Raw genomic sequence first — 21,694 nt, 5'->3', positions numbered from 1 at the left:
GGAATTGATATGCTGAACAATTATTAAATTTATTTAATCAACGGCCACAGACAAATTAATATGGCACAGACATGACCACAATTTTGGCAACTTCACTTCTTCATAATGTTAAAGATATCAAAAATAGAAAAATGACCAATGTTTACCAAGAGTTAAATGGCGATCTTACCTCCCAGCTCACATCATTTAAATGAGAACCGATAATTCTGATTATGAGCGACACAATTACATCTACTCAACATCTGATAAATACAAAGACAAGCACAACATTCCATCTAGAACAATCTGATCGGACCGTAATTAGATTGAAACAATCACGTTTAGAAATAGGCAGCAGATTTGGATCCGCCCATTTTTATCGCAAATTTGTACATTCAAACACGAATCGAGCAAGATATCCATAGCACTCTCAGCAGGCATGGCCACGAAGCCGAACATTTTAACGCGCGGAAGACCAAAAAAAAGTGGTAGGTGCTGCAACTGGCTATGGAATAGTCACCAAGTCCTCATACAAGCAACGAGATGAACGACAAGTTGTTCACCTTAAATGCGACCGTGGAGGCGTAGATCGAAACGTCACGGACTTTTCCAAGAAACAAGGATTCGGAAGGCGAAAGGCAGTGCACTCATTGACTGCCTTTCAAAAGTTTTGGACAGGAATCGATTGGTAAAGCTACGCATCATGGTTGAGTGACTTCGCCGAGAAATTCAACGCTCGCATCAACAATCTTCTCCCAATTGCAGACGGCATTTATTATTTACAATTGCATGCGAAGAGCATAGCCACGAACCCTCCACCGCCAGGACCTCTCATCCAGTAAACACTCGTGTCTCGGAGTCTCAAGAGAAAGAAATATATCGGCTTTTTCAATCCGGTTTGAAAGCTGGGCATATTCAAACCATCATGCGAGAGCAAGGCCATCAATTGGAATTCACAAAGCGAAAGCTCTGGAATATGAAGCAAAAGAATGCAATCAGGATACCCGATGGCTGAACTACAACGGATATGCTGTCCGAAACCTTCACTGACTTAAGATTCAAAAAATAAATATCGAGAAAGATTCTAACGGGCGCATCACACATTTGTTATTCACTCATACAAACAATGTGGAATTTTTAAGGAGGAACTGTGACGTCTTGTTGCTTGACTGCACCTATAAACATACAAGACGAGATTTGTTTTGATTCGCAAAACATTCAAGAGAGCAACCTCTCGATCAATAACAAATACTTTCGGCTGATAGTCGGCGTGGCAAAGACGTCGGAAAAAGTTGATCGCGGTAACATACGAGTCAGCATCCTCGTTCTTCATGAAAAACGAAGGCCACCGAGAATAAATATACCATGGTTCTACCGCATTTGGTACATTGAGAAGAACGTCGTCGCCAAATGCAAGCCCCATTTTACTGAAAAGGATGATGAGTGGAAAGCATTTTCGAAGGGTTGGAGATCGATAACGTGCCATCCGTTATTTGTGATCCGTAATTTTTCGTCATGTTCTAAGTCATTCCTTGTTGTGCAGGTGGTTAACTCAAACACAATCGCGGAGTTCGATATCAATTGGGACGTTCACCAACTCATATGGACAGACCGATACACGTAATCTGTGTAGTATCTAGCCAAGACGTGGATCGACCCCCACAAGGAAAATAACATTCGAGTTTAAAAATGATTCGACACTTCAGTCACACAATAACTTCACGCGGAAGGTGCCCACAATATCGTAAAACGACTACCGCAAGCAGCATGGAAAATCTGTTGGGGTAATGCAAGCGGATAGTTGAGCCCAGAGAAAGCTTCCTGATTGAAAGCACCACCGAACTGGATAAACAGCAACTAAAAATTGTACCTTTCGCGCAGCCGACCCCATGTAGTGATATCTGTCAGCATATCAACCGGAAGATCTCACATTACGCCCTTCGGAAGTATTTAAACAGGTGACTTTATAACATTCCTTTCATTCTGCGTTTTTTTCAATCATTAAGTTTGCAATGGCAGCTGGAGAAAGCGTGATGTCCAATGGCAACCGGCGCAGAGCCATGCTCTTCTAGTTTTGCTGCCATCTGAGGGACCCCTCGGGAACATCAGTTGCGGCAGATCATCGCAAGCGGGATGATACTTGAATCAAACGATTTTTTTATGTACATTGGCACCTTCATCAACTTCTTTCAATACGACCTCCAGTTGCAGGCCTCCTAGATGATGCTTTGCCAGTCTTTTTTGAAATATCACGAGACAATTTCAGTAACCTGCCTCAAGACCAGAAAGAGACAGTCTTGGTTATCCTGGAAGAGTAATTAAAGATTTTGCTGGGCGATTGGTGATTTTCCGTATGATAGTTCGATGGATACTAACGCTGCCTAAATAATAAAACACAACAAGTCCTCGAAGAACTGGAGCTTGCTCGAATGAGAGGAAGACTTAGCCGAACGAGCAACAAGACCTTGACGCGACGAGTTCATTTTCAATTTGAATACGCGGTTGGAATGAGTCTTAGAAAAAGGAAGGCTCCGACGTGCGGAGCTTGTCATCAAACGGGACACCGACGTTCATCTGCAGCGTGCCTCGTTAATATACAGCGCCGAAGTCAATCTTTTGCAACAGTTGAACGTCATCCTATCGAAGATTCTCAACAGCATCCGCCATCTTTCCAGCATCCTACTCTTTGAAGTATCCTATATTAACGTACCATACATTGATACTTGGTGGTTACCACGGGCACTTCGGTTGGCACGATGAGAGCTTAATGTGACAGTACGCGCAGGCCGGGTCATCTTCGCAAGATGTCACAAATGAGCCATCTTGAACGAGACGAGCCTTGTCGCCACACTGAGCATAAAGATCTGTCAGCAAAATCTAAAAACATGAAGCACTACCGATATTATCGCAATCTTACAGAAGTAAATAACTGGGCTCGTTGACATTTTCGAAGTGGTTCCATTAGCGCGTCTCGGACAAGCACAGATATATCTGAGCCAGAACAGTTAGCGATGTTGTTATTAATATCATGCATTGAATGAACTATACAAATTATTCCATTAGACGATATTAAAATGCAATACCATTCCGTATTTTTCTGCTGTTGCTGAAGAATTGGCAAGGCTTAGCTCGTTTGGTATGTCGTCCAAATGAATGTCTTGTATAACTTTGCGTGCATTGACTTCAGAAAGAGAAACTTAAATTAGGTTTTGCAAATCTGTCAGTATTTATTATCAGCTGAAATGCACATTTATTACCAATTATACAGAATCTAACTGCCTCCTATGGTACATTTGTTGCGCCGAGCACCAATTCACCGTCGTGCTTGTTGGCCATGCTTTGCGTCTGAGTCACATTCATTTGGCGTCAGATCTACTCAAACAGAGAAATTTAATTTCATCTATGAAAACGATAGCAGGCCTTTTCTCTCGCGACATTTCGAAACATATTCTTATCAGCCTTCTAGGCAAGCGTCAATTAATACATTTTTTCGATAAGACTTTACTGGTGACCTTGCCACTTTGATACGAAACTGGTTGTAAAATGGAAACGTGGCATTTGTTTCCGTTGCGACGCCTGAGCAAGATACGACTTCCCTGTTCCTAGCAACTAATAGTAATTATTGCAGCAGATTTACATACAGTGACGCGTGAAAACTCATAGAAATAATACAGCTTATTCGTACAGCAAGATTTCCTACCAAGGACGTCGCATTCCTGTGAAATGCTATGAAAATCGTGCGTGCAAAATATCTGCTTCTTTGAACGAGTCTTTTGCAGCATCTAGCCCAGCGACATTTTCCCACTTGACATTTGATTTTCAGAAACAACGGCTGTACAAGAACATTCAGACAATCGTAAGACGAATAACTAAGGCAGGAACTCGATTCAATTTACATGCCAGCAAAACGCGCAATTTGGCTGTTTCCGCGGTTTTTCGGTGTCGTCCTCCTTCGCAAGAGTTGGTAAGGTTCTGCGCGTATTATCGAGAATTAAACCACATGCTCCACCGCTTTTACCTGAAAATTCTGAATTTTTTTGAATAATAGAAATTAATCTCGGTATTACCACCCCATTGGTTGTACCTAGATCATCAACTCCACTCCAATTGATTAATAACATTAAGTTTCAGAATTGTTTCAAACTCAAAAGTTATTTTTAAAGTTCTTTTTCACCTTTCCTTAACAGTACTTGTTCACTCCTCCTCTGTGAAATACAGAATTCAGTCAGGCTTAATGATACCATCTAGAAAGAAAAATCCGATAAACTTACGTGTCCTCATCTACGGCTACTGTCACGGCTTTAGGAGCCTATTTCCTCTCCAGCATTCCTCGAAGCTGTTCTGCGCGCCCCATGTAGCCTCCAACACGCTTTAGGGCTCTTCTTGTAACGGGCTAAAGTTGCCCTAAGTTACACAATTCCCGTTAAGTACACTTTGTGTGCTTTGGGGAATGGTCAATTCCTAAGGGAAGTAATTAGACCCGTCACTTGGGTGTGGTTCACATTATGAACCACCACTTGGGTGTGATTCACCTTTTGTATGTGATGTACCTGAGGGCATTCACAGTAACGAGGATGACGGCTAGCGTCATCCAAAATACAAGGTATATAGAATACCATACGCTCGCAGTACATGTCAGTGTATATCTACAGAGATGGCTTTTATGATTGATTACAATAGGTTTAATGTTTAATACGAATAAATATAAATCAGTCTGAAAACTACTTCCTAGTTAACAAGTGCGCCAGATTAACGCTCCCGTGACGTCGCTGAAACTAAGGTTTCTCGTTCGTTAGGTGAATTCGCTTAGGCGCCCACCAATTATCTCACTGTACGTGAGAGAAGACGGCTAATCGCTTCCTCACTGTGCTCAAAAGGTGTGTGCGAGTAGTGCATGGCAGCATTAAGTAGCGCCCGCCTTTACTTCTCGTCTGTGCGGCATCTGTGTTGTGTATACCGCACGTCACATGTCGCTCCCCGATGCAGGAAAGAATATTTTAAAGCACATTTTTACGTCGACCATTAAGTGCTGTAGCGCTCTTTCGTAAAATCAAAGGTTTTGTGAGCTGTGATTGGTTAATGAGTCCATGCGGTATGCGAATAGTGCGACGCCTTCGGCTGCGGCTCATGTTAATGAGTCTATGCGGTATGCGAATAGTGCGGCGCCTTCGGCTGCGGTTCATGCATCCGCAGGCGACGCATCATTGTCTCTTGTGGCAGAAGTTTCGTCTGCCGTAATTTCATCTTCTCCCGCAACACTAGATGTTGCGGGTGCACGTGATGATTCACCACGTGAGTGCAACCCATCTTTGGAGGTCGACTATAAATGCGAGTCGAACGAGTCAGCCGAGTCGGGGAGACGAGAATAGTCTCCAGATCGTCGTCAGACGGCTGACTGTGAGCCTTCGAATGAGGGGATCGACGTGCTTGTAGCGTTCGCTACAGCATGTTCGGTTCCGACGATGAGGATGATCCCCCATCGTCAGCACCGTCTCTCGCGCCGTCACCCGCACTTATCTCAGTGCGTTGTGATGACGATGGCGAAAGCCATGGTGATTAAAGTTCTTGTGGTACCCTGCTTCAGTGTGTACTACTCAGGGGAGCGTAGACACTAAAATGTCTCGCCCTGCACCTGAGAAAAAGCCGTGGTTTTGCCCTAACGGCTCGTTAGTAGCTTGTATGGAGAGACTACTTCTCACAATAAATATTCCTTATTTATTGCGAAAAAGCTACATGGCCTTGATCCCAGCGCGAAGAACTTTCGCGCTGAGGAAGATTTCTATCTCGATGCTTTTCTTAAGCATCGATATTTTAGTGGCAATAATAAGCGAGATAAAGTCTCGCTTATGCAAGCTTGTAGCGCTTTCATTCGCAATGTCAAAGACATTGGACGCGAAGCTTGGCTTAAAAAACTTAACGCGAATCGCGTTAAATTTGTGAAAAGAACTCCAACCGGGGCAAAGTATAAATTGCATCGGTTGTCAAGTGCGGCTGGGCTTCCATGCCTCACGTGGGGTGATCCCTGTTTGTGTTGTGTAGACAACTCGAAGAGGGTAAAAGGGGATGTCTATTCCCTTTCTTCGCCCTGGGGAAGGGCTCGCATCTCTATTGAGATGCGTGACGCGATTGACGTTTTGCAATCGATTTACTGCGTCAGGGGCGCGTGTTTTCCGATGGGCCTTCTGAACCATCGGGTGGGTCTCGTCATACTGACGGACGAAGCCCTCAACGTCAACAAATAGCTGGGAAAGAGGCTTCCAGCTGTCATGCGAAGGTGGATAACCGCGCCAGCGAACAAGATAACTCGTTCGCTGCCCCTTCACATCACAGAAGTTCTGGATACGTTCCACAAGGAAACGTTGATCACCGTTGGAATCCACCAATGGTTGTGGCGGAGGAGAAAAAAATAGATTCGACCCATTTGTCGGTACTAAAGTCGAAGATCGACAAACTCGATCGCATCCTCCATAATTTGGAGGAAGGACTTGATCACGAGCGCGGTAAGCGTTGCTCGTTATGGCAGACGGTGCAGGCTCACTATATCAAATTGGAGACCGTTCGAAAAGTGCGTACTCCATGTTGGAGTAGAACGTAATTTTCGCGCTCATCGTGATGAGCTGTCGTCAGCTCATCGCGGTTTCGAGGAACTTCGGACCCGACATGAGAATTTCCAGATTCAGCATGAGAATCTGGTTCGTGACCACAAGAATCTGTTAGAGATTCTCGGAAAAGGTGGTCGAATCCGTCCTCGGAAAAAACCGCGTACTGATGGTACGGGCGGAGCCGACCAACGTAAAATTTTTGATCCGTTCGCATCCTACGTGGCAATTCTATTGTGTATGCATTGCCTCTGCAATGCAGTAAACGGAATGGCCCAATGAACTTGGGTAGTAGTTTCCTAGTGACTACACGCTCAGGTAAGTTTGCCGTAGAGAGTAGTACTAGTTCATTAACTTAAATGAAAGAACATTTGCTCTTCCATATTTATCTGCGTTCCGTTTCTGACGGTCCACTGCGTTAGCAATGGAATCCTGTACGAAACGGATTACTCATTCTCGAGTCAGCAGAAATTCCTCTGATGGCTTATTTGTTTTGTCCCTTTCAGTACGCTTTGTACGCACTGCCATGTGATCTTTCTCATCTTACATGTCGATTGCTTCGACAGCGACGTCATTTGCGTCGTTGGTAACTTCGACGCGTGATGAGTATATGCCAGAAATGGTTTTGCTCGTGCGAGTCTAACCCCTTCTCAAAATAGAGGATTTCTTTAATTAAGTAGGTGTGCGAAAATGGCGTAACCATACACGAAGAACGGTGTATGCGTTGAGTTCATGCACCGAACCGTTGATGGCGAATTCCACCATCGGTAATAACCCGCTCCAATTCGGAAACGATTGGAAGTATTTCTTCGAGGACGCAATTAACGCGTTCCGTCTGACCATCTATCTCTGGATGATCAGAAGCTGATATAGTCTAGCCGTGTTCCGAGAGTTCGGAAGCCGGATTGCCAAAGCTCCGCCGTAAACCGGGGATCTCTATCGGAATTTAGTTCACGGGGTGAATCGTACAGTCTGAATACCGTGTCGATAAAGACACGGGCGCAGCCCGGAGCTGTGATTGACTCTAGTACCGCAGCAAGATGTACCATCTTGCTATATCTGTCTACCCGTTCAGGCATAAGCATCTGATAAATCCATCCATCGGATCCATAGACGAAAAGATAGTACTCTTAGACATACCTTCTATGATTATCTCTTTTCTAGGTATCGGCGTTTGAGCCGGTACCGTTGCAGCATTCAGCTTATTGAATGCGTGCACTATCTGCCACTTTCCTGTGTCATTTCGCACACAGAAGGTCGGAGAGCTATGTGAGGAGGATGACTCCCTAACATGGCCCGCTTTTAATCGATCGATAAAGAATTTATCGATCGCAAGTACTTGTTCAAGAGGCAGTGGCCACACAGTACTTCAGCCCGGTTTGAGCTCGATCTTATGTCAAGTGCCTTTATCCTTAGGCAACTCGAATAAAATTTCTTCAGGGAATACATGTCTGAATTCATGCAAATCTCTGTATATAGGTATTCATTTTAAGTGACTCCAAGAATTGAGTAGTATATCCTAAATCCGAGTCTTCACATCGAGGACACTTTCATCCATCGATGAGCTACTGAGAACCTGTTCGTTCTCTACAAAAAGTACCGCTGACTGATATCGTTACGCATTCGCCCTCCATGATGTGTACGCAGATCTGGTTAATTCTGCCACTATGCAGATCTCTTAAGAACCGTTCAGGTGCAAATTCTAGGGCTGGTAATTGAGTTTTTTCCGAAGTTGGCTTCGGAGGCGCATACAGGTCAAGAGTATAAGTGCCTACTCTTGATCCGCCATTAACCAAGACATTCAATGTCTCGGTTTCTTCCTGGGACTTCTTTTCCACAGGCTGTCGAAAGATTAATTAGTCAGGATGCTGAAGTTTGGAGACTTTAGCATTACCTTTTTCAGGAGCGTTCTCGTCAAGTACGTGAGGACATGTTTTCTCAACGTCTTGCGCTACTACAGTCGGGTCCTATACGGTCGACTTTCTACTCGACCTAGGATCATCGTGTTGTCCCTTTTGGACAACCGGTATCTTTCTTGGATGTCACCCGCTACGCGAACATTCATGTCTCAATCTACTCGACTACTTCGAGGGGTGGACCTTCGGCGCAGCCTGTGCATTCGCACAGACGCCGGTAGGTCACTCCACTGTGTGATGAATAATCACACTGTGATCTTGTGCAGTCGCACAAACGACCGTACCAGAAGTGAGGCCATCAAACTCCCTCGTAGTACGTCCACACGCTTGTGGACGCTCCAAGACGTTCATCAGATGGCCATCTGATGAACAAGTGGCAGGCGTCTTTACGAATCGATGCTGCCAGCTAATTTTTGGCTCGTATTTTCTGAGCCAAGGTAAATCTAAGATTACATCAAATTTATCAATTTGTCATCCAGATCCAGTACGATAAAATCATCATCATATTGTAAATCTTTCAACTTGTAGTAAAATCTCACTACCCGTTTCGTCACTGCTATCGATGTGCCTGTCACTAGACGCACCGTCATCCTCGTTGGAGTGATGTCGCACTCAACATATTTTGAGCCTACAACCCTCTAGCGACTGGCGACGAATAAAGTTATTCGACGCCCCATTGTCGACTAGGGCTCTAAGTGACATCATTTGTCATTTATAACTTTAAGGTGATGGGGGATACATCATCGCCAGGTGCAAAGACACATAATGATTGTGTGTCTCGAGCAACTTTCGTGAAGAGATTTGCAAATTTTCTTGAGGTTGCTGAATCATTAGCCCGTCCGTTTTTTTTGGCGGTTCGCCTCGCTGTTGCAAAATCGCAACAGCGAGACCCACGACCATTGCCTTTTTTGCATTAGATTCGTTCAGTACCACTCGGTACTGGGCGTGGGGCACTACACTCATGAGCGTAGTGTCCTAGCTTTAGACAGCAATTGAAACTCTGCAACCGCTTTTTTTTTGAAAAGCGAGGTTTATTGATGTCAAACTAGCTTGAGACAGACTCAAGCTAGAGTCCTCCTGTTCCGCAACGGATATTGCTTCTTCAAGCGTATCCAATTCCAAGCGGAACAGGTGGGTCTCTACGGTACCATCCGTAAGACCTTGCATAAACACCGTAATCAACGTGTTTTTGGAATTGGGTTGTTCGTGATACAACTCGCTAAGAGTCGTATGTTCTGGGCATAAGCGTGAACATCACGCTTGCTTTGTTTCAGAAGCTCTGATCGAGCTCTGAACTCAGTTCTAGGCAGTTCAAACGTCTGTTTGAGCCGGGCTTTAAAAGCCTTTAGCCGCCCAAAGACATATTGGTCGCGCAACTTAATGTCTAGTACCCAAGTTTTGGCACGACCTGCCAAATTTGGCTGTGCAAATGCGACTTGTTTCTACTCGTCGATGATGTGACGTGCCCTTATGGCATCGTCCAACTCGACAAACCATATCAAGAGGGAGTCTTCTTCAACTCCCCTATACTTAGAGATATCAATCTTTAGAGTTTTGGGACGTCGCATATGCGTCATCCCAGGTACAGGGGTCTGTACCTGTAGTAATCTAAACAGTTCTGCCTGTTGAGAGCCTTGCTGATTAAGCAAGGCTACTTTCTTCTTCGCCTCGTCAAGTTCACATTGTTTGCATTTGGCGTTAGCTTAATGGAGGGCAACTCTGGTTAAACCGGACAGCATGGCCAAGACGGCATCATTCCCTACCGTCGAACTCATTCGTCCGATCGCACTCCTTTCTATGTCACTTAGAAAGGAGTAGCTTTCACGCGAAACATGATGGGTATTCCCATCATCATGTCCATGTTAGATTAAGTAAATGTGGTCGTTGGACGGACTACAAAGTGCTACCAGGTATAACGGGGCACTGCCGACTTGTACTGCTTCAGTACAAGTCCACTTTGCACTGCTTCAGTGCGAGTGGTGCCTCATATCACCACAACACGTAAACTAGGACGTGCAGAGGAAGACTCTCTTTAAAACACTTGCTTTAAAGAGGGTTTAAAGAAAACTGTATTTAATATAATTTATTTCTTATGATCCATCTACTTAATACTAACTTGGTTAAAAACCAATACAAAACATGTAATAAAGTCTTATCTGTCTTTCTCTTTTGCGCGCGTCTAGTGCCGACTGGACCGCGGAGCCAGTAGATATAATGGCCTATATCTACCAATGGACAAGCTTTCCGACTATTTCTATGTAAAGTAATATTCTCCAAATATTATCTACCCTTTAGATAATATATGAATCAACAACCTTTAAGTTTTAATTCCATGTAACGATCACCCCGTTACAATAGCGGCTGCCTTATTTATAATGCAGTCTAAATCTTATATGATAAGCTAATCTTTTAAAGGAATCACATTTAAATGTTAAGATCTTCGAAGAGCATCACAGACCTATTATTGCCCCCAACGTCGTTTGGTTTGATTACACAAAAGTCCATCTAAGAAGTCCACACACCTACCAAAATGGTAAGCGGAACCATTTAGCACGCGGGAGGTTTCGTTCGTTATAGGAATTGGCTAAAATTTCCCAACTAAAAATCAATTAGATATCAACGAAAAAATATCACGTAGCAAATTTGGAGTGCTATCAGAAGTCCCTATAATGCTGATCACTGTCTACGATACATCAGTTTGCTATCATTTTACCAAACTACCATGGGATAAGCGAATCATTTCCATACATAAGTCTCAAAATGTCTTGAATTTCGTCCGTAGATTTGCCTGCCATTACCAATTCAACAATCTGCTGTCGACGCTCACCATCCCTTTCTTCAAATATTGTATTTGCATTCCGTTTGGAGCTATACATCAGGTCCACAATTTCCTCTAGTTCTTCTATTGTCATCCCCCACCTGACGAACAGCATCATCAATTGGCATCGCCCCGTCACCTGATCATCACTTGCAGCTGCGTCCATCATTTCTTGAAGGATACAAAACTTAGTTATGCTGGGGCCAATTTTGTACGGCTGTAACAGCATCCAAGTTTGACTATCATTCCAGTACTCTTCGTAGCACCCCAGTGCCTTGGTGTGTCTATTAATTTCAAGTACACGATTTGTATCCGCTAAAAGTACTAGTCTTCCTCCAGGGGTCATTCTTGGCTTAAACTTGATCGCATCGGCCGGCCTTCCAAATGTACAAACTACACAATCATTACAAATAACGCGTTGCCATTTGTCTTCGACCTTTTGAATGGTTACATAGTTATCTGAGGTGCCGATATAAGCTCAACAAAAGGAGCTTTCTGAGGCAGCAAGGTGTCTCGAAGCCAAGTCATCATTATCAGCGGGACACCGCAAGGAAGTTCGTGAAGGCTGATATCACAAAGTTCAGTACATTCAGGCATTTTTGATATTGTGATTGTCTGCCGAGGAAGTCTATTGAAATGAAGTTGGTCACTTGTATACGTCACTACCAACTCGGTATGCAATGAGTCCATTACCATCCATCAAGAGCAATCTGATGAAAGTTATCATTATAAATCAGCGATTACGCTTTTCCGAAGAATGTTAAACGCCACTAACGTCTTTGGAAATTTCCTGAACGTTAGTCCGAATATCGCAAAGGTGTTGCGCTGAGAAAAACATTATTTATAGCTGAAACTCGGGCTTGGTACTCAATTTCGTCCTAAAATACGCATCAAATCATTTTGACAATCCAATAATTTTAGCAAAGGATGTTAATTAATCGTTTTAAAAGGCTTAAACTGAAGTAATTTTCAGAGTCTATGCTAACAAGCTGGATAGAAAACTACTTTCGCCTCCCTTTTATCATTCGCGAGATTCAGCTTGAATGGTCACGTCACAGCAGAGCAGGATTCTTCTCACGGTGAAGAAAATCATAACGAATCAAACCACTTTGTTCTCCCTCTTCATCATCATCACCACCACAACGTGAAACAACTGGCGAAATGTCTGGTTCTGCCTCGGAAGCAAGCTTTCCACTGCTACGCTTGCTTAGTGCGTCACCATTGTCCTTCGTTCCGTGATTAATCCAGCGAGAAGCCACAGCACCTGAACACATGACTGAGGCTGTCACCGACAATAATGCTGCAAGGTGTGGAGGAGGACCCATCAGAAAGCCATTAACAAATTGCGACGTGATTGCAGCAACACGATTCGAGCAATTCACGACCGAAATTCCCGTCGTGCGGAGCTCTTGTGGGAAAACCTCAGCTGAAAGTACTCCAAACTGTGGCAAGCAGAGAGCGTGAATCAAGGTCGGTTTGCAGAATTTCGATACAATCACGTACTCCATTCCAAGCTGCCGTCGTACATGCATTAAAGAGACAAGAGACCACGACAATAATTGTCTTGGACCCTTCGACATTGAATGCAAACATTAATGCACAGAGGGCGGATAGAAAGAGTGCACCCGAGAATAAACGTTGATATCCAACAATATCAATTAAATACAGACTATTGTATTTTTCAAAGTCAGCTTTTTCATACCCATTCTTTCAAACAAATCGTCCACGTACCTAATAAGATTGCCTGGAAGATTAGCCCCCGCAAATAGGAATGCATTTTCAAATGGGTTCGCCATTCCAACACTATCAAATAATTTCGTGATCCATGTCGAAAGACCGTACGAGCCAAAACTTAATGAAAAGCCACACAACATTAATAACAACGTTGATCCCAGATGCGGTCGTTCAAACAAACGGGCTACAATCCGCAAGCTTTCACGACTACAAATGGCATTGTGATTCAAGTTTCTAGCATCGGTATAAACAGATTTTTGTATCACCGAGTCCTGAATCCCAATGGTGAAAAGTTCAGCATTCTCGTCTTCCGTGGCAAATTTAATTTGAATTTGTCGGCCACTTTTATGAATTTTGTGAATATATTGCAACACAATTGTTGCACCTTTCGCATCTCCTTTACTGGCTAAAAAGTGCGGACTTTCAGGTACATACAGCATCGTCAATAAAAAACATGTGAACGATGGAAGACCGACAGCCCCGGCAAACCAGCGCCACGAAATCGCCACGATCCGTTCACCTGTGCTATAAGTGCCCAGCATGACCCACGCCGTACCCGCAGTTAAGACTGCACCAATCATCCAGAACGAGCACAGAATCGTGACATATCGTCCTCGTGCTGACACGGGTACATGTTCGAGACACAACGCAAAGAGTGCGGCAACGACTCCACCGACGCCCAAGCCTGCTACGGCTCGAAAGAAAATGAGCCAGTAAATATTTGGCGAAAACGCCGACACAAAGGCAGCAATGGCATTAATGGCCAACGTGACGAGGAGGACTGGCTTTCGACCGTAAATGTCCCCAGCTACTCCTCCCACGATGCCTCCAGCTAACATTCCCGCGAATACTGCTGCAGTGAGTAAACCTGCAATTTATAATATTTAAATGAAATACAAGATTAACATGGTATGATTTGAACGTACTGGATTCCCAGGGGGTCATGGCTCCCTCCGAGTCTTCATATACTGTGAGAAGATATCCAATTGCTAAAATCTCCACGGCATCCGCCACATTTCCAAATCCTAAGATACTAATTCCGAGTATAAATTTCCTCATGTCAGACAACGTGAGGCCTCCAAAACCTCCCAATCAAGTCAAATCCCTACGTAACAACGCGGTGCTGATGGAAGCCGCAGCCAATTTGCTCCATCTCTTCGTGCACGAGCTGCTTCAGTGCTTTAATATCCTCTACAAGCACCACGGTAGCACTCGAAATCTCCTGCGTCCTCCCAACGCGAAGTTCCGTCATTCGTATCAAAGTAGTTTTAAAAATCTCAGTCCATCTTTCTCTCTTTAGAAGAATACACGAATCTCCACAAGAAGCTATACGTTGTCCATTTAAATATCGTGCGTCTGCGCTCCTCGACGCCGCCTCTTGCGCGTCCTTGGTAGCCCGCTTGCTTCCAACTCAAAGCCTCTATCAACGTCGTACAGAATGCACGCATGGCGCTCGCTAACCCGCAGCATCCTCGTGTTTACGAACGTGCTGTTTCTACTCTTAGGCTCCGTGCTCGTCTCCATTGGAGGTAACACTCGCTCTTTCATCAAGCATGCGGTACTCTGTGACCAACCATTCTCGACGTACTAATGACAGATTATACGTAATATATTGTTTATGCAAAAGGCTACATGGCGTCGTTACCAGCACTAACTCAATTTTCCGACGGTGGCGTCGCGTCTTCCGTGATCATGTGTGGCTCGTTGATTATCCTCATTGCCATGCTCGGCTGTTGTGGGGCGCAATGGGAAAGCAAAGTATTTCTATTCCCCTATGCTATTCTAGTCCTCGTTTCCGTGATTGCACAATTGTCGCTCGCGGGTTTCTTGCTCCATGTTCATAGCTCCCTCGTCGAAGTCGCGAGCCATAATTTTGACCTCTCGATCCTCGCACCGGCCGACCAAGAGACGCTCCGATGGATCAATCGACGTTTCAAGTACGTGTACTACGGCTGTGGCTTTGACGTGGACATTCACGGCACCAATTCGCACAATTACGACCTCCACGCGTCGTGCACGAACCCCAAATTTCGCTGGTTTGCCACGTTTGTTGAAGAGAATTGCCCCATTGGCCACGCCCAATTACAAGCCAAAAGTGACTTTCTCAAGTGTGCCGGCCCAAGTTTCTCATTAAGCACGGCCATGACGGAGCACACGATGCTCTGTGCGTGTGAAACGCGCATGATCTCGTGGGTGAATGACCAATCGCTTCTTGTCGCAGTGTTTGTGTTTGTCATTGTCTTTCTCGAAATCATGCTAGTGGCCCTTTCGTGCTACATTATGCACGCTCGACGTTATCGTCGCTTTGGGTATCAAGAGATTACGATGCCCGTGCGGCCACAATCGTATACTCCGCATCCGCGGAATTATTTTGGCCGATCGGGGCAGCGTCAGCCGCTGAACTCGCAACCCGAGTCTACTTTGTATCATCCGTCTGGAGGAGAGAATCCGTATGCAGCTGCTGCGACCAAGGCGGCCAAGAAAGGGAAGCCATAGTTTAATAAAAATAAAGTGCCTCGTCGTCGCTTTATTATAATTGCACATGAAAACGTAAAGGCGCGATAGAAGGTGGCGGAACATATTGTTCGGGGATATCTTTTGCTTAAATAGTGTATAAATTGGAATCAGGGAAAACGAACTAGGTGCCGGCGGCATGTTGTTGTACAAGAATATGCAACTTTATAGATTTATAGCGGCACGTATTATACATTTTTCTTGCCGTGAGCATATTACTTGAATACATCCTCTATTTTTTGGAATGGTGCAAAAGCACAAGGACATTGTCAAAATTGTGAATTGAATATTTGTTTCATTTTTTACTTCCACAAATTTGTCCGATCACCAATCGATCTTAAAAAGGACTCAGGTCGTCACTTACCTGACAAAGACTCCAGGGGAAGCATTCATGAGCTAATCACCCAAAATTAATTGTATCCTTGTTGCCGAAGTGGAAGCTTTTTATGCCGAGTTTTTTCAGGCACGGCAATGAGGCTTTTTTATGCTGGCGTCGGAAGAGCTAAGCACTTGTGATAAGGATGTAACGGCAGCACGTGTGTTTGCCTTTCGCTTAGCAGTGCGCTCGAATATCAATGTTTAGTGTTGCAATTCCCAAGAGTATAAGCGAAACACATANATGCCCGTGCGGCCACAATCGTATACTCCGCATCCGCGGAATTATTTTGGCCAATCGGGGCAGCGTCAGCCGCTGAACTCGCAACCCGAGTCTACTTTGTATCATCCGTCTGGAGGAGAGAATCCGTATGCAGCTGCTGCGACCAAGGCGGCCAAGAAAGGGAAGCCGTAGTTTAATAAAAATAAAGTGCCTCGTCGCCCTCGCTTTATTAATTGCACATGACAACGCAAAGGCGCGATAGAAGGTGGCGGAACATATTGTTCGGGGGGCAATCAATGGGATATCTTTTGCTTAAATAGTGTATAAATTGGAATCAGGGACAACGAACGCGTGCAGGTGCCGACGGCATGTTGTTGTATAAGAATATGCAACTTTATAGATTTATAGCGGCACGTATTATACATTTTTCTTGCCTTTAGCATATTACTTGAATACATCCTCTATTTTTGGAATGGTGCAAAAGCACGAGGTACATTGTCAAAATTGGGAATTGAATATTTGTTTCATTTTTTTACTTCCACAAATTTGTCCGATCACCAATCGATCTTAAAATCGACTCAGGTCGTCACTCACCTGACAAAGACTCCAGGGGAAGCATTCATGAGCTAAATACCCAAAATGAATTGTATCCTTGCTGCCGAAGTGGAAGCTTTTTATGCCGAGTTTTTTCAGGCACGGCAATGAGGCTTTTTTATGCTGACGTCGGAAGAGCTAAGCACTTGTGATAAGGATGCAACGGCAGCACGTGTGTTTGCCTTTTGCTTAGCAGTGCGCTCGAATATTAATGTTTAGTGTTGCAATTCCCAAGAGTATAAGCGAAACACATATAAGCGAAACACATATGGAACACATTCGTGGCGATACTAAAAGTTACAATTATGGGCTAGGTAAAAAAAAAACCGTTGATGCTGTTGATTGGAGGAAAGATGATTACGCTAACGACGCAATTCATCACTATTTGTCGCAAAAAGAAGGAATCTTCTTGACTTGGTGAGACTTATGTATCTCATTGATGGAATATGCCTCAACTTGAAGATTCGATGGAGATCCCATTGGTTACATTTCATTTTTTTATCTTTGCATTCTCGCTTGTTGCAGCTGCAACCGTTTCAGCAACTAGGTGCATAATTTTATCCGCAAACTGTAAGATTCTCACTATAAATTAAATGGTTAGAAAGCTAATTTTTTCTGATGATTCCGATAATGTTCTTAGATATATAGTCACATTTCAAAGCGAGTATCGTATCACACACATTAAGATTTGCGCTCCTGATCTAATTCCGAGCATTCCAATGGATCTGAGCGAAATACCTTTCAACCAGCCTGTGATCATTTGGTCAGTCTAGTAGGAATTAAGTCTACAAAACCCTCTTGGGTCGAAAACGGCACGCTGCCTATCTGACAATCGTGACATCTACGAACAGCTGATTCTACGCCATGTCCGCGACGACAAAGTCGCCATTCAATCAGCTCGAAACGGACGCTACTTGCAAGTTCGCACAAATGGGGAATGCGTCTTTGACGAGAAAAAGATTGGTACAAGAGAGTGTTTCATCATGGAAACAGACTCAAGCTGTGCTCTTTACTTTGTATCCCATCACACGGGAACAACGCTTCAGTGCACACCCAATTGTGATGTGAGATGTGTAAATGACAATAGATTCGGTTGGGAAGCGTGGAGAATTGTCGAGCCCCGCACAACGACCCATGTTGTGGGCCAGCTTCAATTTTTTGCAGAATCAAACCACAACCTACTAGTTAAGAAACCAAATGAGACTGAGCGAATCGAGTCAGAAATATCTGATGCACCACTTAATACGGTAACGACCGTTACTGTTGTTTTTAAAGCCAAAACTGCAAAAGCTCGACTAATAAGCCGGAACGCTAAGCCGACCATAAATGATATTCTCGAATGTGATACGATTTTTGCATCTTTCTCGTAAAGGAGCGATGTAGTCCTACTGCAATTTAAAGATTCGAATCAACTTTCATTCGTGCGTCGATACGATTTTTAGAAATATAAATGTAATTTAAAAGTTTGTTGTGGTGTGGCTTGAAGATAAGTATCAAAAATGGGCGCTTCGACATGGAGCGACATTTCTTGTATACACTAGTAGAGATTTTACTAGCAACGAGCAAGAAGTCTAAGTCACTAAGATTTTGCAATCTAAATTAATACGATTGTCGCGAAATCATCTGCCTGAGCGTGAATAGACACGTCCATTGTAACGGGGTGTATATCCTTACATGAAATTAACATTAAAGGTTGTTAATTAATATTATCTAAAAGGTAGAGAATATTTGGAGAATATTACTTTATATAGTATCATTGGTAGATATAGGCCATTATATCTACTTGCTCCGCGGTCCAGTCAGCGCTAGACGCGCGCAAAAGAGAGAGACAGATAAGATTTTATTTACATACTTGTATTAATTTTACAATTATGTTAGTATTAAAAAGATAGAAGAAGGAAAACTTAATTATATTAAATACAGTATTCATTTAACCCTCTTTAAAGCAAGTGTTTTAAAGAGAGTCTTCCTCTGCACGTACTAGTGTACGTGAAGTGACGTAAAGTACCACTCGCACTGAAGCAGTGCGAATTGGACTTGTACTGAAGCAGTACAAGTCGTAGTGCCCCGTTACACCTAGTAGCCCTTTTACCCCATCCAAGGACCACATTTCCATCATCTAAGATCGACATGTTAGATGATAATGGGAATAAGCATCACGTTTCCCGTGAAAGCTACTCCTTTCTAAGTGACATAGACAGGAGTGCGGTCGAACGAATTAATTCGACCGTAGGGCATGATGCCATCTTGGCCATGCTGTCCGATTTAAACAGAGATGCTCTCCATTCAGCCATCGCCAAGTTCATTTAACATAAACTTGACGAGGCGAAGTGAAGGTAGCCTTGCTTACTCAGCAAGGTTCTCAACAGGCAGAACTGTTAAAATTACAACAGGTACAGATCTCTGAACCTGGAATGACACACGCGTCGTCCGAAACCTTAAGGATTGAGATCTTTAAATATTGGGGAGTCGAAGAAGACTCCCTTTTAAGATGGTTTGTCGAGTTAGACGATGCTGTAAGGGCTCGTCACATCGTCGACAAGCAAAATGCAAGTCGCATTTGCTCAATCAAATTTGGCAGGTTGTGCCAAAACTTGGGCACTAGGCCTTAAGTTGCGCGACCAATATGTCTCTGGGTCACTAGAGGCTTTTAAAGCCTGGCTCAACCAGATGTTGTGAACCGCCTAGGGCTGAGTTCAGAACTCGTTGAGAGCTTCTGAAACTCAAGCAAGCCAAGCCTGATGTGCACGCATATTCCCAGCACATACGACTCTTAGCGAGTCGTATTACCAATAACCCAGTCCATGAACACACGTTGATTACGGTGTTCATGCAAGGTCTTACGGATGGTCCCGTAAAGACCCACCTGTTCCGCTTGGAGTTGGATACGCTTGAAAAAGCAATATCCGTTGCGGAAAAGGAGGACTTTAGCTTGAGACAGGCTCAAGCTAGTTCGTCATCGTATCGTCCCCCAAGACGACACGAGCTAGGAGGTCCAGAACCCACGGACCTCTCTTACGACGAAAGCGAGAGACCTCGCTTTTCGAGCAATAAGCGATAGCAGAAATGCCATCGCTGTCAAAAGTTAGGACACTACGCTCATGAGTGTAGTGCCCCACGCCCAGTACCGAAAGGTACTGAACGTAATTTTGGATCGAATTCTAAAAAGGGCAACGGTCGCGGGTCCGACGTTGTTGCGAAACCGCAACAGCGAGGCGGACCGCCAAAAAACGGTCGGCGCCAGTAGGGGCGCAACGCCCTACTGATCCAGCAGCCTCAAGAGAATTTGCAATCTCTTGACTGAAGTTGCTCCAGACACACAATCATGTGTCTCTGCACCTGGCGATGAGGTATCCATCATCACGATGAAGTTAATAGCGACCAAATAATTTGTCACTTAGAGCCCTATTGGACTCCGGAGCGTCGAATAACTTTATCCGTCGCCCGTCTCTAGAGGGTCGTGGGCTCAAATATGTTGAGCGCGACATCCCTCCAACGAGGATGACGGTGCGTCTAGCGATAGGATCCTCGTCAACAGTAATGAAACGCGTAGTGAAATCTCACTACACGGTAAGAGATTTACAGTATTATGATGATTTCATCGTACTGGATTTGGATGACAATTTGATGTCATCGTCGGTTTTCCTTGGCTCAGAAAATACGAGCCAAGGATCAGTGGCAGCATCGATCCGTAAAGATGCCTGCCACTTGTTCATCAGATGGCCATCTGATGAACGTCTTGGAGCGTCCACAAACGTGTGGATGTACTACGCGTGAGTGCGATGGCCTCACTTGTGGTACGGTCGTTAGTACAACTGCACAAGATCACAGTGTGATTAGTAATCACACTGTGGAGCCAGCTGCCGACGGCTGTACTAATGCAAGGCAGCGCCGAAGGTCCACCACTCGAACAAGTCGAGTGGATTGAGACATGAATGTACGCCTAGCGGGCGACATTCAAGGAGTTAACCGGCTGCCAACACGATGATCCTAGGTCGAGAAGAGAGTCGACCGTATAGGACCCGACTGTGATAGCGTAATCACACTCGGAAGACGTTGAGGGAATAAGTCTTCCCGTACCTGAGGAGAAATCTGCTTAGATAGTTACTGTTGAAGTGATTAGACTTCAAGATCCCGAGGGATTAATTCCTCGGCAGCCTGTGAAAAGGGGTCCCAGGAAGAAACCGAGACCTTGAATGTCTTGGTTAATGACGGGTCAGAGTAGGCGCTTATACTCTTGATCTGTATGCGCCTCAGAAGTTAACTTCGGAGATAACTCAACTGCCAACCTTAGAACCCAAGTGGTTCTTGTGAAATCTGCATAGTGGTAGAATCAAGAAGATCTGCGTACTCGTTACAGAGGACGATTACGTAACCGGTATTCGGTCAGCAGTAATTTTGCAGAGAACGAACGGGTTCTCAGCAGCTCATCGATGGACGAAAGTGTCCTCGATGTGAAGGCTCGGATTGAAAGATATACTTCTCAATCTTGGGGGTCACTCAAGACAAATCCTTTATACAAGGATTTAATGGAATTCAGGATGTATTCCCTGAATCAGTTCCATTCGAGTTGCCTAAGGATATAGGCACTCGACATGAGATCGAGCTCAAACCGGGCTCGAAGTACTGTGTCATGAAGCAGTGGCCACTGCCTCGTTAACAAGTACTTGCGATCGATAAAAGCGTGCCATGTAAGGAAGTCAACCATCCCACATAGCTCTCCGACCTTCTGTGTGCGAAAGGCCACAGGAGGGTGGCGGATCGTGCACGCATTCAACAAACTGAATGCTGCAACGGTACCGGCTCAAACGCCGATACCTAGAAAAGACGTAATCATAGATGGTATGTCTAAGAGTACGATCTTTTCGTCTATGGATCTGATGGATGGGTTCTATCAAATCCTTATGCGTGAACGGGACATCCCGTACACAGCAGTGAGCAC

General features: G+C 44.4%; 4 protein-coding genes across 4 annotated transcripts; 2 read left to right on the top strand and 2 right to left on the bottom strand.

Moving 5' to 3' along the window:
* Positions 1-11,211: 11,211 nt before the first annotated feature.
* CCR75_001484 (uncharacterized protein) lies at positions 11,212-11,658 on the bottom strand (the record flags this gene model as incomplete). The annotated part of the gene is made up of 1 exon (XM_067959587.1): positions 11,212-11,658. The coding sequence occupies one exon, from the start codon at positions 11,656-11,658 to the stop codon at positions 11,212-11,214; it is 447 nt and encodes a 148-aa protein (XP_067823919.1).
* A 706-nt stretch (positions 11,659-12,364) lies between these two features.
* On the bottom strand, positions 12,365-14,298 carry CCR75_001483 (uncharacterized protein; the record flags this gene model as incomplete). Its single annotated transcript, XM_067959586.1, has 5 exons — positions 12,365-12,754; positions 12,816-12,981; positions 13,044-13,914; positions 13,973-14,079; positions 14,156-14,298. The coding sequence occupies 5 exons, from the start codon at positions 14,296-14,298 to the stop codon at positions 12,365-12,367; spliced, it is 1,677 nt and encodes a 558-aa protein (XP_067823918.1).
* A 186-nt stretch (positions 14,299-14,484) lies between these two features.
* On the top strand, positions 14,485-15,542 carry CCR75_001482 (uncharacterized protein; the record flags this gene model as incomplete). Its single annotated transcript, XM_067959585.1, has 2 exons — positions 14,485-14,575; positions 14,674-15,542. The coding sequence occupies 2 exons, from the start codon at positions 14,485-14,487 to the stop codon at positions 15,540-15,542; spliced, it is 960 nt and encodes a 319-aa protein (XP_067823917.1).
* Positions 15,543-17,616: 2,074 nt separating this feature from the next.
* On the top strand, positions 17,617-17,820 carry CCR75_001481 (uncharacterized protein; the record flags this gene model as incomplete). Its single annotated transcript, XM_067959584.1, has 1 exon — positions 17,617-17,820. One exon carries the CDS (start codon positions 17,617-17,619, stop codon positions 17,818-17,820), a length of 204 nt encoding a protein of 67 aa, XP_067823916.1.
* Positions 17,821-21,694: the final 3,874 nt, after the last annotated feature.

Source organism: Bremia lactucae, linkage group LG19 (genome assembly GCF_004359215.1).
Source record: "Bremia lactucae strain SF5 linkage group LG19, whole genome shotgun sequence".
Taxonomy (NCBI): Eukaryota; Oomycota; class Peronosporomycetes; order Peronosporales; family Peronosporaceae; genus Bremia; species Bremia lactucae.
Note: the sequence above shows the minus strand (reverse complement) of the source record. Positions and strands in the feature narration are given on the sequence as shown.